General features: G+C 50.9%; 1 protein-coding gene across 2 annotated transcripts in view; it reads right to left on the bottom strand.

The window, feature by feature from the left end:
- Positions 1–889: 889 nt before the first annotated feature.
- BABAM2 (BRISC and BRCA1 A complex member 2) overlaps positions 890–16350 on the bottom strand; it is a 413168-nt gene continuing 397707 nt past the window's right edge. For both annotated transcript variants that reach the window (XM_055399169.2, XM_055399167.2), the window contains one exon: positions 890–1211. In XM_055399169.2, the coding sequence (XP_055255144.1) occupies positions 1148–1211 (64 nt within the window). In that variant the 3' untranslated portion in view covers positions 890–1147. The remainder of the gene's footprint in view (positions 1212–16350) is intronic.

The following is a 16350-nucleotide window of genomic DNA, read 5'->3' as shown; positions in this document are numbered from 1 at the left end:
GGCCACGCATGCCAGCTTGTTTCTCTTGCCTCCATGCCAGGGGCCCACTTCCGGGGCTGAAAGCCCTCAGAGTGGAACCTCACTAAACTAAACTAGACCTTGTCAAGTGGACAAGCTGGCCATGGTCAGCCTGCGTGTAAGCTGAGAGAAGTCATGTGATGGCTCCCAGCTCCCAGGTTTGCCCTAATTTACTGGGAGTATTTCTTTAGCTTGTAGGCCTTGGTTCTCACTTCTGACCCTAAAGGGAATAGCAGTGGAGAGGGATTCAGGTGTGGAAACAGATGACTTCTGAAACCTCGCCCAGCTCTGATAATCCACAAATTTAGGGAAGATGGAGCTTGCTCAGGGTACCTTCCCCAGCCCCGTTCCTGGGTGGCAGCAGAGCTGGCAGGCCTGAGCCCAGGGTTCGCCCACAGGACCCTACCTGTGTCTTCCAGGTATAATTCACAGAGTGCTTCATAAGCCCAAATAACTCTCCAGGAGAAGAGAGATAAATTTCTTGAGGCATTCAACAAGCTTTAATGACTTTAATGACTGCCTCCTGGGTCAGGATGGGCTTTGTACCTGGGGTATACATGGGACCTGGAGGGGGCTGGAGGCGAGGCTGGTGCTGGAACCTAGTTGTTCTGAGCACCGCTCCTGGACCCGGCTGGGAAGTGGCTGAAATCTTGCCAGCTGGTCAGACTCATTCCGGCAGCACCTTACAAGTGGAGTACTGTCCAAAATGGGAAACACCGGGGTGTGAAACACACAGGCACTCGTTTTGGGGGAGAGAGAAAGGCAAAGGTGTGTTTAATCTGAAAACTTAAAAAGAGGTCTCAGAGACAAAGGCTTTGGAATCACGGTGTGTGCATTCAGGATGTCTTACTTTCCCTGGAAAAATACGGCATCAAGATTTGTAACTTTATTTCTTTCAACTAAGAAATATACTGCAGGAAACAAAGAGGGAGCCACCAGAGGCGGGGGGCTCTGGGACCCAGGTTCCCGCCAGCCAGCTCAAGTCTGGATTCCAGTCGGGGAGCAAAGCTGTTGTGTGAGCGAAACGCTGCCATGAGGACATTCCAATGGCTTCCAGGAAGCAGCCCTATGTGCTGACACGCATGTGGACAGAGCAGTCTGGCTGGCTACCTCTCAAGACTGGTGTTTCCTAGAGCTTTCCATTGGCAAACGCTGCCTCCTGGAACTGAGGGACAAAGGTTTTGAAATAAGCCCTGGTGGGAAAAGGGGAGAAAAAAAAATGTGGTTAGCACAAACAACTTGAAAAAAAAGTGCAACTCAGAGCTTTCAACCTAACTCAGAACAGTTGTTATTTATTGTTCATGCATCTTGGGTTGGATTTTCCTTCTCTGCTGATGCAAAGCCTTCTGGATTTTTCCAAGAGAGGTCCATGCAGTTCACTGCTGTGTTCTCTCTCATGGATGCTTAAAGGGCCTGTATTCAGAACTTCCTGGCTGCCAATTCCCATTAGACATCAGTACTCTGTCTTCCCTTTCCCAGGTCAAAACCAAGGGTTCAAGCTACAAGCCAGAGAGTGACCAAGCCAAGCAACCAGTCATTTTCATGATCTGAAATATCAACAGGATTGAGTTTTCACTCAGCTGGATCTTCAACTTCATACAGACAAAGAAAAGAAAAAACTGCTAGTCGCTCAGTTGTGTCTGGCTCTTTGCGACCCCGTGGACTGTATCCCACCAGGCTCCTCTATCCATGGGATTCTCCAGGCAAGAATACCAGAGTGGGTTGCCCCTTCCTTCTCCAGGGGATCTTCCCAACCCAGGGATCCAACCCAGGTCTCCTGCGTATAGATAAGCAAGGCCTAATACGAGGAATTTCTAAGTGATCCATGGTCTCCATTTATTTGCAAACATACTTGTGGTTTGATCTACTGGAAAGAAAACCAGGCTGGGTGTCAGGAGAGCCTTCTCAGACTAGTGACAGGATCTGGGGCAGACCATTTGGTTCTTCCGGCACCCAGATTCGAACCTGTAGGAGCGGACTCTCCATTCAATAGCAGGAGGTTGTGCCCGGCACTGTCTGAGGTGCCAGGGGTTGGCAGATGCCCCAGACATGGCACCCCATGTGGGTGAACTCAGTTTTGAGGAGCAGCAGACACAGAAGAAATACCAACTGCTGTGGTGAGGGCGCTTACGGAGGTGCCATGAGGCACCAGCCTGGGGCAATCAACGGAGGAGGAGGTGAAGTCGGCATTTTACACAGGTTCCAGGTGAAAGACACAGCAGGAGCAAAGGCCTGGGGAGCACGGGACTGCTCCTCATGAGCTGGGAACTAAACACTCTTCCAGAAGAGAAAGGGCACGGTGCGAAGTGGAGGGCAACAAGATGGAGAGGTTGGGGTGGGCACCCTGTGTGCCTCCTGGTCCTCCCTCCCTTGCCCCTGATGCGGTGAGATCAGAGCAGCTGAGTTATCCAGCAGTGGCTCACCTGGACCTGCGACATAAGCTAGATGACCTGTCACCATAGGTACCATAAAGGCCTCAGGTACCTTACCCAAGTCTATGTTATTAATATTTAGGATATAGTCCTAGTAAACTTGGTGCTCCAGGCTCCCAGGAGATCAGAAGCACATTAGGAGTCAGGGCACTCACTTAAAGGCAGAAGGCAGACATGCTGAAGCTGTGAGAGGCAACAAGGTGACGTCCACCCGTGAGAAAAGAGCAGAGAACTGCTCAGGAGTCAAGAAGCTCAAACGGGTGGTTAAATGTCGGGTGAGGAGCCCCACAAACTCAGAAGTCCCGGGGTCACCATGAGGTAGCCACACAGAGCGTCATTGATGACATCTGCCTGATCCCCTCCCCGCAACGCCAGGACACGGGAAGCCCTCTTTCACATCTCAGGGATTCGCTTAGATTTTTCAGTCCTAGCCTCAGCAGTCTCTCTGCAGCGGCTCCTGCGTCTGGAAGCTACTGCCAGACTTTACACATCCAGACCCGCTCCCTCCCTCCTCTCCCTGCTCCTCCTCACCCCCAGGTGACATCTCTCCTTGGCCTCTTCCAGTCCTGCTCTCCACTCCCCTCACTTCCTCTCAGGCTTGAAACACCCTCAGCAGAGAACACCTCCCCCCACCCCTGGAATCTGGGTCTCCAGTCCTTCTCTCCCAAACTGCCAGTCTCACATTTCCAACCAGGACATCATGACCTGAACATCCATCATTCATCCAAGCCAGTGAGTGCCACACGGACGTGTTCATCGCTATTATGCATTTGAAAGTGCATCGGGCCCTGGTACTTCTATAACAGAACCCTCACTTCCACTTCTCCCTAAACCTCTGCAGTGAATTCATCCTGCAGCTTCTTCCTCTTCCTCCCTGGTGTCCCCACACCTTGGGCTCCCTGCCTTGGTTACCTTTTCAGTTCAGTTCAGTCGCTCAGTCGTGGCTGACTCTTTGCGACCCCATGAATCACAGCACGCCAGGCCTCCCTGTCCATCACCAACTCCCGGAGTTCACTCAAACTCATGTCCATCGAGTCGGTGATGCCATCCATCCATCTCATTCTTTGTCGTCCCTGTCTCCTCCCACCCCCAATCCCTCCCAGCATCAGAGTCTTTTCCAGTGAGTCAACTTGTTGCATGAGGTGGCCGAAGTATTGGAACTTCAGCTTTAGCATCAGTCCTGTTACCTTTTACAACACTGCTATTTCTTCCTGGGATGCAAGGCTTCGTTTTCCTCTTGCAGGTAAATGAACTCTCTTTGAGCGTGGGTCTGTGTCCCTTCCCGACCCAAGACCCTTCATCTGCCCAAACCCGCAGCCTGGAGTGCCGTGATTGTCACCACTGCACTTTTCCTCAGTCACATTTTGGGATCGTGCCCTGCCCTCCACCACTGAGAAGCTAAGAAAGCTGAAGATCCTCTCCCAGAAAACCTGCAAGTGAGTCTTCTCACTGGGATGTCACAGGAGATCAGAAGCACAGTAGGAGTCAGGGTGCTCACTTAAAGGCAGATGGCAGATGTGCTGAAGCCGTGCGAGGCAACGAGGGGATGTCCACCCATGAGAAGAGAGCAATCGGGGGTGTCATAAGTCCCCTGAGGCCCACGCACGGTCCAGATGCCAGTCTCCACTCCCACGTCCTCCCGTCTGGCCACCCGCTCTTCCTCACACATGCCATTACCACCCCGGGCCTTTAGTCATGCTCAGGCCAAATGCCCTTGCCTCCATCAAGCTTTCCCTGGTCACCAGAAGGTTCTCTCCCTGAATGTAGACATGCTGTGCTTCTTCTGGGCACGTCTCATGCGTGCACACAGCTTGCAGACTGGCTGGAACTGTCAGCCCCAGAAAGGAGGGAGTGAGTCTCCTTCTCAGTGGCCCCACAGGCCTGGCCTGTACAGAGTGCCCAGCGAGGACTTCATGGCTGTAATTAAGGTAACTACTGATGACCATCGGTTTGCAAGAGTAGTTAAAGCAGGTCCCTTGCATGCTTCTCGGGGTGAAAGAGAGGAAGCCCAGAAAGCAGGCAGATGCGACATTTAGATTCTGAGGAAGAAAACTGCTAAAGTGTCATCCATTCTCAAACTTCAGCCTCTGCCGACTGTCAGTGAGAAGGATCAACAACCTCCAGCATCCCGGTTCCAGCCAATCCGCCACCTTTTCTGAGACACAGAACCTTGGATCCCTCGCCCACAATCATCCTTATGGGGATGAGGATTGCAATGAGGCAGGAGCTGCCCCAGACCTAGAGCCAGGCAGACCAGGCAAGAGATGCCCCGAGTTCTGTTTCCTCAGGGCGAGAAGGGGCAACAAACCCACCCTGATGTGATGCTCTCACAGGACCACGTGTGGGAAGGAAGCTTGTTGACTGGCTGCCGCCACCAGTCGTGAGGGCTGTTCATTCCTTCCCTGTGTTTCACGGGCTGCTATTTCCCCAGCAGGATTTGTGTTTGCTGGAGGGAGGCCTGGTGGCCCTTCTTCAGGGGGTCCGGCACCGATAGGCTGCTGCCAACCTCCGCTGCATTTGCCTTCCTGCCCAAAGGACATCTCGAAGTCCGAGCACTGGGTGGGGAGGCGCCCCTGTCTTAGGTCACAGGTGAGGACACTATAGGGAGAGGCGGTTGGCCCCACAATAAGTGCCCGACGAGGGAGTGGGACTGACTGCTGCTGAAACGGGGCCCCGGGCTCCAGAGTGGGGACCTCTCTCCCCGTGCTCTCTCCTTATGCCCGGCGTCACATGGGGCAAATCTGATGAAGTGAATCTCCTCAGCTCAGTTTTTTCCTTGGAAACTTCTGGGGGAAGGGGCCACACCAGTGCAAGCTCCTTCGACAGAAAGGTCTTGGCAAGAGGGAGCAAGCTTTACAGCAATCTCTTTCCTTCTTCAGAAAATTCTAAAGTTTCCTGTTCTGTCCTGGGCTTTCCCTGCCAGGGCAAACTGTGTGACGCCAAGGGGAAGCAGTACGGAGCAGGGCTATTTAAAGGCATGATGCTACCAGCTGTTGTCAGTGAGCGCTTCTCAACACGGAGCCACACGAAGTCAGCTCGGGGAAGGGGGAGGAAGGGGAAAATGACAACTGGCTCCCAGCCATTTATATATTTTTCTGAAGCACTGTTGTCATTTATTTCAGTTTTTTTTAATCAGAGAAAGTGGAGAGCTGCTCAGAATATATCACTTGCCAAGGGCATTAGTCTGTCGCCTTTAAAAAAACTCTTTGACCCAAAGACAAAGGGTATGGTAAGCTTCAAAAGTGTAAGTGTGTTACAGGGGTGGTGAGGGGCAGGTCTTCTCACATCCCCCTTCACTGGTCAAAAGGACCTGCAGGATAGAGGCCTTGAGCCAGTCAAGCTCCTCATTCTACTCACACTGGAAGGGAAATTATTTTTAGACCAGATTAGAGCTAAATATGTCTGAGGACAACATCAAGTTCTGACCCTTTTCACTGATCTCAGTTCCTTCACTCTGGGTTTATAAAATCACAACTTAGTCCAATCACAGAGTCTCAGATCAACCGAATAAAACTTAAAAAACTGACTCCAGGCCGAGGTCTGGTAGGTTTTCCATGAATCGGAAGCAGGATTGGCTCCTGGCCTCAGCTCACAGGCACTGCCAGGAAGGCAGAGCAGACAGACCCTGAGGTTAGGAATCAGGGCGCTGGGGAGCTCAGCGGATCTGCTTTTCTGGGCCTGGGGTCCAGGAGTAAGTTTCTTCCCTTCTGGGCACCAGATCCCTCATCTTCAAGGCAGGGAGCTGTGCTCAAAGATCTCCAAGGCCCTGCAGGCTGGAGGCTATGCAGGACAGGCAGTGTGTGTTCTGGAGCCAGCCACACCTGGGCTCAAGGCTTGGCCCTGCTCCTTACTGGCTGTCCCACCTGTGCAAGTGACTCACCTCTTCAGCTTTAATTTCTTGGACTATAAAAGGGGAGCCATAATGCCTACCTTAAAGAATAATCCTCATTTAGGATTAAATGAGATGCTCCAAGTAAGCACTTGGCCTGATGCCTGGCATACCACTTGATCAATAGATGTCAACTGTTACCATGGGGACCCAGTTGGGTCTGAGGGGGAAAGACTGAGTCCCTGGGAACAGCCAGGGAATGTGTGGCTGCGAAAGAGAAAAAAAGAAAAACCCTGTGTGGATGGAAAGGTCCCAGATCACCCTTTCCTCTGGGCCTTCTTGGATCACTTTTCACAGATCACATGCGCTTGCAGTTGGAGGCACAGAGATGGTCGGTCTCAGGACTTGACACCCAGCCAAAGTTGTCAGGTCACTGTGCACCTCTTGAAATGCAGCCCAGAGTGGCTGGAGGTGGACTTATGGTATCTAAGGATGGGCTCTGCAGCGGAAGGCACCTGTGCCCCTGGCTGGCTTTTGCCTGAGTTCTGGGTGTGCTCTTGTGTGCAGTTCTGGTCAAGAGTGTGGTTGGGGGAAGGTGGGCTGTGGGCTTGACAGATGTTTAAGATAATCACATGGCTCTGGCTACCGGAAGCGGGGGTATCACAGTTGGCCCAGTCCTCAAACAGACCTTTCTCTGTCCAGGACAACAGTACTGAAAAGGAGAGACAGCGGGGTGAGCAGAAAGAGCCCTGAGCCACAAGGCAGAAGTCACAGGCTCTAGTCCAGGCCTGGCTCCTCACCTCCAAAAGGCAGATGAATATTTGGTCATCTCTAGGTGCCACTAAGTTATGGTTCTGAGAAATCCACGTGACTTTGAGCCAGCTACTTAACCTCTTTGTGTCTTGACCTTCACTGGTTAAATCAAGGCACACCAGCCAAGCCCAGGCCTCGAGGCACTGTAAGGACTTGTGGTGCAGGGAGGCAGTGCTCATTATTATCTGAGATGCTTTTTTGCAAACATGGCAGAGCTCCGAACACATGTTCTGGGAACCACAGGCAGTGGTGAGATGGAGGGAGGCTCGTTTCTCTCGGCCATGTGTGCCCTCCCACTAAGCAGAGGTCCAGAGTTAGGGAGCTCAAGCTAAGTTGTCAGGGGGTAACAATGCCTGGAAAATCCATCATCTAGGTGCTCCTGGGCAGGGGCTCTGGGGGCACTAAGGAGAGTAGGGACAGGGAGCTGTGAGAGGAATCCTCAGAGGCCTTGAGATGAAGGCAATTAGGAGCCTTTCTCACCAAAAGGGGTTTTCCCTGCTGGAATTATAAGCCTTGATTTATTCAACGGACCTTTTCAAAAGGACAAAAATCTGTGAAATCAACATCTAAACATTTGAATCTGTACCACTTTAAAGAAAATGAAAACAAAAAACAGAGAATAAAAAGTCCCAAGAGGTTGGAGACTCCGGGGAAAGAGGAAGGAAGCCCACAAAGCAAATTGAACATTGCGCAGGTGCCGCTGACAATACTGTCGCGTGCGGCAGGAGTCATGGTCCCATTTTGCAGGTGAGAAAACAGACGCTGAGCGAGTTCAGTCAAGAGAGCCTCCGACCCCAGTGCCACCAGAGCTCTTCTTCCCACGGGAGCACAACCCGACGGAGTAGCCCCTGGGATCTTGCTGCCTTTAGCCTCATTTACTTGGGACCTTTGATTCTGCAGAAGCCTAAACAGCTGCTCTCTTCCGAAATAGGACTCTGAGGTCTCTTTCTGGAATTCCCAAATGCTTTTCTTTGGGCAATCATAAGATGAGCCTTACGATGTTTGCTCGAGTCAGGCCAGTGTGGGGGTGGGTGGGACAGGGTGGGAGAAGTGGTTTGGGGACACGAACCTCACTGTCAGGAAATCAAGGACACACAAATCAAGTCAGAATTCATTTTTGCAAATAGAGCCGAGTTCCTGAACATCTAAGGCTCCTTTCTTTTTTCCAGTTTTCTTCTGCAGCTGTGACTTCAACTGGCACATGTTTTTAATCAGTCATATGCAAGCTGACTGTGGTCTGAAAATCAAAGTGGTCCTGTAAATAGTGTAAGACAAGTCCCGCTAATCATCCTTGTGGTCTTGCCTTGTCCTCATTGTCCTGAACGGCCATGGTAAAGACTGACTCATCGGGGGTTACTCTCCCGTGGCAAAGGGGTCATCCTCATAATAGGATCTCTACAAAGAGAACTGGTTCTGCCTCGATGCCCATCACCCCAAGCCTTCCAAAAGCCCCTGTGAAGGCAGCCTACCCGACTCTGGGCACCTTGGTGAGCAAATGCCTGGCACGATGGGAGCTTTTTCTGTAGCTGTGCCCTGCCAGGCCAGCCTGGATTGCTGGTATGGGCTTTAGGAACAAACAAGTGGTTATAACTGGTTCATGTACACAGTCTCCCTAGAAGTGCCAATCCTCAAGCAGGCCTGGTTTGTTTTTAAGGAATCTAAGCTCGCAAAGCAAGGAAACTAACCCACAAGCTGCAAAAGGCTTGATATCACATTGAGAACACGCTCACAGCCTCAGGCAGAGGCCCTCACTCTCAGCTGGAATCAATCTCCCCTCTGCCGGGTTCCATGGCACACTGGCCTCCAACCTCAGGCCCAGCCATGGTCTGCCTTGAGTTTGAGATGTTTAGATTGGTGTCTAGACTCTGTCTTATACAGCTAGGGCTCCTCGCCCATGAGAAAGCTGGCCGTAGTCTCAGTACGTGTTGAATTAAATAAAATGCTGTTTTAGGAAGACAAACAACCAACTGGAATCCATTTCTAGACATCAAAGTATTGGGATGAAATCTGGCTCCTTCTAAATCATAGGGTATTTGTCAATGGGTACTAAAATGATCAAAATTACCTAGTGGTTCTCCCTCCTTCTGAGACTCTCCGAGGAGGCCTTCTGGAGCCTAGCCAGTTCCTCTGGGGCTAAAGCAGCATGCAGCCAGCTTCTGCAACAGCAGAGCCTGTCCTTGCCCAGGAGTGGGAGTGGGGGTGGGGGGGATGCTGTAGGTGCCTCTGCTCCCTTGGCATCCCCTGGTGCAGGGTCTGAGGAGGAGGCCATGAGACGGCCAGCTGGCGGGATGGGGGGGGTGGGCAGGGTAGTCCTCGTGGGCTCCCCCAGCTACAGGGCTGCTTTCCTCCCCTGGGCTCTAGATCTGCCCGCATTTGTCTATTTACCCTGCCACGTCCGACCAGAAGCTCCTTAACGGCAAGCCCACATTCATCCCTCTCTGCAGCCCAGCTTCGAGTCTAGTGCCGACATGCTGCAGCTCAACAAACATTTCTCAAACAATGTAATAAACGCGTGGTCTATTTGAAGATGTACTTTAGAATGATAAAATTTTATAACAGAAACCTCAGTGGCCGTATACTCCAACCATTATGGGGAAGGGAAAACTAAGGGCTGGAGAAGTTAATGGTCCCGCTCCCAAGGCCGACCTCGTCTCTGGAAGCCCCTTTAGGGCAGAACCTGGTGATGGTTCATCCTTAGTGCCCCCTAGTGCTCACCATCCACAGGCCTCACAGGCAGGAATGAACGAATGAATGGCTGTCCCAAGGGGCTGCCTGAGACTCCAGGGCTAGTGGGTAGAATCTGAGCCTGTCCTCCCCATCTCCTCACTCTCTGGCTGACACTCTTCCCACCGTGAACCTGCCTGATGAGACACTGGGAGGAGGAGCAGACAGTGTGGCCACAGAGAAAGGCTGGCCCCTCTTTACCCTGCAGGTGGGGGCGGGTAGGCTGTGATGACCTGGCTGCGCTAAGCTTAGGCCAGATGGTGGGTGTAGGGGGCTAAGGAGTGTGGTGCTCCCTGAGGCCCGGGACCCCAGAGCAGAGCTACTCTCTGTGTCCAGCTGGTCGCCCTATGTGCGCCTACAGCTGACGTATCTCAGGTGGTAGGTGCCACGGCAATGGGCATCTCAAGTTGTCTGCTCACTCTGCCTGGGGCCGCCTGGCTGCTCACTCTGCCCAGCACTGGCTCTGCTGACAGCCAGGTACATGCCTGTGGAGGGTGCTGGGATCGTCCACAGGCCCTGTCGGGAGGAGGGCTACTCATGCAGCTCACCTGTGCTGGACCACTGAGGGGAAGCCAGATGCCTGTCTGATGGTAGTGAGTCACTGGCAAGATCACAGACAACCCCCTCCTGCTTAGTCAGCAAGAGGGGAAAAACCAAAGAACTGCCCACAGAGAGGAAGTGCCCAGGGTCCTGGCGGAGTTGACGATGGCAGCGTGCGGGGGACGGTGTTTTCAGGCTTCCACTCAGCATCACCAGGCATCAGCCGGCACAGGAGAGTACTGGACCCCCGAAGGACAGAGAACACTTACGATATCATCTCCTTGGAGCATAAACTATTCTCCTCCTTTCCAGAGAGTCTCTCTGGGGCTTTTAAGTGTTGTTTGTCTGATTGTAAATTTGGTTTCTCCCACTAGACTCTCAGCATCTAGAGGCCGAAGCTCTGTCTTCCATAGCTGCCCGGGCCCCTGTCTACTGGCTTTTGAACGCACCTCCTGGTCACGCCAACACTCTGGGTGTTTGCTCTCCTAGCTGGGTGCTCATAGACACCCTTTGAAGATCTGGGGGAAGGACAGCAAGGAGGGCTATGGTCCCTCTTCTTTACAGGCTAATCCCCTGGCCCAGTAGCTAAAATGATATTCCCAGACACCTGGGCTCACAGATAGAAAAGCAGCAATTCCAGAAGGTGAGCTATGGTGGCTTGATGCTGAGATGCGAGTGTGGTTCCTGGGGAACGAGGCTGGCAGTGTCACTCCGGCTGCTCGGGGTGTATGCTGCCTCTACAAGGGCTTGCCACAAAACAAACAATGAAAGCTATTTTTGCTTTTTGCCTTTAAAAAAAAAAAAGTGAAAATCCTCTTTGGATGTCTTTGGATCACTGAAAACAGGCACTAATGTAGGCCTTTTGTAGAAGTGAAGTGGCATAAAGTGAACTTTCCAAAAGAGGGGGACGCCTGTATCTTTATTTTTGCCAATGAGAAATCTACGATTCAGAGAAGCCAAGTAATTTTCTAAGATCATATCGCTAACAGGTGGCAAAGTTGCTCGACTCCAGAGTGCACATACTTTGCACATCGCCAGGATTTCCAGTGGAAAGAGTACTGGCGCCTAAGCGCAGAGCTGAGGCCTCCGTGTCCGCATCTGCTGTGTGATGCTGACTCACGCCTCTGTTTCCTCATCCACACAATGAAGGCGTAGAAGAGATGATTTCTAAATTTCTTTGATTTGGTGATTCTCCCCTCCCAAACATCATTTTAGGATCTTTTATTCTCCTTCATTAAAACTCCATAATACTGGAATTGCCAATGGCCCAGTAATGAATGCCGAGGGCTGCTTACTGCTAACTCCCATTACACCTACATCTGTTTCCTCCATCCTGTAAGTCTGTGTCTCTGGGGGTGGTGACTGGCATCCTTAGCTCTCATCTAGGAACCTGCATTGGGTGACTTTCCAGCAGAATTATGACTGTGATAACAAGGGATGGAAGGGAGGAACTGGACCTCCCGCTTACTTGCCCATCTGGTTCCTGAAAGTATCAACACATCCTGTGGAAAAGAGGCCTAGTCTGAGTGTCTGGAGAAGGAAAGGCACCTGCAATCCCCATAGGGGCACACAGGAGGCACAAGAAATGTTCTCCAAATAATAAGCCCCAGAAGAGCAAAGGTACCAGAAGGTTCCTTTAACAGTAACGTCTGTGGGCTTCTGAAAACTCTCCAGAGCTGTTCAGAAGTGATGTGTTTGTAAAATGCTATACAATGGGAGGGATTACTACCCTGACATAATTAAGCATGAGTTGTGATCCTGGCTCTTGCTATGTGACCATGGATGAGCCACTTCACTTCTCTGTGTCCCAGATGCCTCATCTGGAAAGTGAGGGGATGGCCTCTGCGTTTACTTCCAGGTCTAATGACAGTCATATCCTGGAACCTGCCACAGGAGGCTGGTTCCAGGACCCTCTCGGATACTAAAATCCAAGGACGCTCAAGTCCCTTATATAAAGTGGTGTACTAGTTGGCCCTCCATATCTTTGGATTCCACAGCCTTGGATTCAACCAACTCTGGTTTCTTATCCTCCACTGGTTGAATCTGTGGGTATGGAATGTACACATGTAGAGATCTGACTGAATTTGCTTGTAACTTATGGATATATTCCCATATACTTTAAATCACTTGGAGATTACTTATATACCTAATACAATGTAAATGCTATGTATATAGTTGCTGGTGCTTGGCAAATTCAAACTTTGTGTTTTGAACTTTCTGGAGTTTTTTCCTCCAAATATTTTTGAAATATTTTCTGGATGTGGAACCCAAAGATGCGATGGGCCAACTGTGCTATTATCCATTATTATTATTATTGCTTTGGTATCAATCCAAGCACTTTAGCCAGAGACAGTTTCTATAGTGGAAGCAGTAATTTAATAAATGACCTCTCCCTGGGCTTTGCTAAAGGGGTTCCCTCAAGAACCTTAATAAGCACCATCAAAGGCATGACAAGAGGTTTCTATCTATCTCTCTTTTGTCTCCAGATCTGACTTAGGACTCCAATAATGGAGGCCAGCATTCGTCTGTCAGACCAGCAGACAACCAACCAGACATTCACCACTCATGGCAAGCTCTTATACTCCACAAGGGCTGTTTCCTGCAGGGGGCAAGGGAAAGATCTGATCAAGGCCTGACCCTCAGAAGACACACGGGCCCTGGACTCCCAGACAGACTGCTGCCTGCTCAGCCTGGGTGGGAGTTGGGTGGTTTCACCTCACAGTCAGGGGCTAAGCCCTCCTCCGCCCACTGTTTCTTCCTGCTATTCCTCTGGAGCAACGAGAGCAAACTTGCTGCCTGGAACTGACTTTCTTCGCTGCTCAGAGCTATGCCAGCGTATTATCCAGCAGGCCAGACGTCTGTCTAGCACTTTTAATGACAATAATAATAATTTGCATTTATACAAAGTCTTTCATCGGAGAATCTTAAAGTATTTCACAAACAATAATTAATTCCCCTTGGCAATTCTGGGAGCCAGCTAAGTAGGAGTCCCTTTGCTTTGCAGGTGAAGGGTACTTTCCTGAACCATGCAACACTTTTTGAGGACCTCCATATCTACTGCAAACTTAACCACCCCCAAGGCCTGGCATAAGCAACAGGCCCTCCGCAGAGCCTGCAGCACTGAACAGTTATGATGGTCTTCCTTCTCCTGAACTGGAATTTGTCCCCTGGGAACCCCCACCCACGCAGTCTACTTTTGCCTTCTGAAACAAAACAATTCCAACTAAATTGTCTGGGGTTGCTGGCTGCTGTCACTTGTACACATGTTGTCTACTTCTATAGTCACCCATGGGTGGAGCTTGGTGGCTCAGTGTTACCAAGGTTCAGGGAGGCCTTGTGAACTGAATGGTGGAGGTCAGTCGAGGCCTCCCCCATGTGCTCTGAGTTCCAGCGCCAGGCTGACTTCCTGGGCAGGAATTCTCTGGATGTTGCTGGCTCTGGAGTTGTATGTGCTAAGTTGCTAAGTTGTGTCCAACTCTGTGCGACGCTATGAACTGTAGCCCGCCAGGCTCCTCTATCCTTGGGATTCTCCAGGCAGGAATACGGAGTGGGTTGTCATGCCCTCCTCCAGCTGGAGCCCTGGGTCTGTCTATCTTTAAACACAGTTCTTGAGAAGTTTCCTCCTATGGTGTAGACACGGGAGGCTTCCGGTGTTCATTTCTGGGGGCTGCACCTCACTGACCCAGAAATACCCGAAACTTCTGTTGAATGACTGAATGACAATGAATGAATAATCTTTCCTAAATCGATCATCTTAAATCTAGACAATACCTGGACTGGTTTTTGGAGACCAAATCAGACAATGATCTCTTTAGTTCTTTTTTTCTTTAAAATCCTTTTTCAGAATAAATACTCGGTGCTACATTTGAGAAAAGGATTCCCCGACTGCTCAACTAAAAACCCACAATGAGGACGATGAGCTCCATGACCCTCCTGCTCTCCCAGGACTTAAGAGGCAAGGGAGGCCTCAGCACTGGGAGGCGGGGTAGAGGGGTGAATGGAACCCTTTGCTAAGTTGATTTCAAACAGCTAGATCTTCTGGGGAAACCAACAGCTCCCTGGGGTGACTTCTGGGTCCTTGCTGGTAGCCTAAAAAGACAGCCGCCCTCCCTTGACAGCCAAGAGTGCATTGTTTAGGTGAGATTTTTCTCACAGTGGCTTGCCATGGAAGGAATTCCGAGCATGCACTGAAGGCCGCTGTTTTCCTAAAACCTGCGCCCTTGTGAACAGAGATTTGGCTTGTGGTGATGGAGCCTCATTTTGCCCTGATTTCACAGGATCTCTTACTGGCCTAGAATGGGGTGGGGGTGATTGTTTTTGGCTTGGATTTGGCCTGGTTCATTAATCTGGGGGAAGCTTGGGAGGAGAAAAGTGGGGTAGAGAGGGGATCTGCTCATGTCATTCTGTGGCAAGGGAACATCTGGGATCACTGGGAACTGAATTCTAACGTGGGTCAGTCACCTGGTGGCTGTGTGTCTCAGAGAAGTCATACTTAACCTCTCGGAGTCTCTGCGTGTTTTTCTCTGATGAACCCAGAGAGAAACTGTTAAGCAACAGTGCCAAGTACACGGTCAGAACTCACCCCGGAGTAGTTTCCTTTCCTCCCATTCTCCCCTCCAATCACCTAGCTGAGGGACTCCCGCTTCACTCAATTTTAACACACATGTGTTGAATAGCTCCTGTTTACGGGAGGGCCTGGAATACCGGGGGCACTGCCTGAAAGTGCCTGCTCCTAGTAGGCATTTAATAGTTACTGGAGAAGTAAATGAACTAACTCGATCCTTAGTATTTTACAGTTTATACTGTGCTTTTAAAAATAACCCCATTTTAATCCAAGCAACAGTCATGTGTATGAAATAGATAGTTTTGCTCTGCCCTCACTGTACACATGAAGAGGCAGGCTGGGAGAGAGCAGATAACCTACCCAGGGTCAGGTGTGTGGCAAAGGCAGAGTGAGGTTCAGACATGAGCCAGGGCCCTGCGGCAGCACATTGCCAGCTCCAGGGGCCCTCTGTGGCCACAGGCTTGGAGCGGGATGAGCATGGCTCTGGGGCACCCATGTCCCACTAGAAGGGCCCTGCTGAGTCCTGCTCCCCACCCCATATCTGGTCATAACATCTGCAGCTAAAAGTGCTGGGCATCATCCCACGTCTGGTGACTTAGAAAAGTAAAATTTTTAAATTGGGAACATTTCCTAACTGGGAGATTTCTTCCTTTTCAGCCCTGAGGCTCTGATCCGAAACTAGGGTACAGGGCTATTCTCCAGTGTCAACTTCATGGGCTCCCACCATCTTCCCCACGGGGTGCTGCAGCACTAATGCCCACACTCCACCCATTCTCCCCTCCACTGCATCTTTCTAGTACACAGAGAGCAGTGCTCTGGTCCACAGGACTCTGTTCCTTAGCACAGCACTCCACACTGGCTAGGGGCTCAGAACAGCGACAAACTACATTCCTTCTTAGTCCCACCAGCCTTTTAAGAACCAAGAAAGGGAACTGGAAGTAGATATTGGGTCTTTGGCTACTCTGGGCTCCCAGGCTTTCTTCCCAATCCTCTAGCCTTGAACTATCTGCTGGGAACTGCTGATAGACGCAAAATGAAAAGGGTAGGTTAGGGATCTTTCAAAATTTGCCCACATGGCCGGCCCAATACAATTTCCAACATGAGCTGAGAGGTGGAAACCAGATCTGACCACAAAGTTGTCTCACCCACAGGGAGTGCATAACAGCCTTCTCAAACTACGCCAACAACACGCCCTGCAGAGGAGGGTGGCCTGGCGCAATGTCGTCACTGTGCACCCTGGGCTACGTGTAACCCAGAGCCCAGGGGGTGAGGTCAGTTCTTACTGCCGTGAGCTCGTCTGTTCTGGACCTCTTAGCACACTTCTTTGTGCTGCCAGCGTATTACCTCTGAGATGTAACTCTGTGGAAAATTGTGTGCATTCCTTGAGCTGAGCCAGTTTTAGGTCAGAAGTTGGCAAAGAAGAGCCAGGC

Source organism: Moschus berezovskii, chromosome 11 (assembly GCF_049115385.1).
Source record: "Moschus berezovskii isolate FMDL1 chromosome 11, NW_MosBer_1.0, whole genome shotgun sequence".
Taxonomy (NCBI): Eukaryota; Metazoa; Chordata; class Mammalia; order Artiodactyla; family Moschidae; genus Moschus; species Moschus berezovskii.
This window is presented reverse-complemented; position numbering and strand designations above follow the sequence as displayed.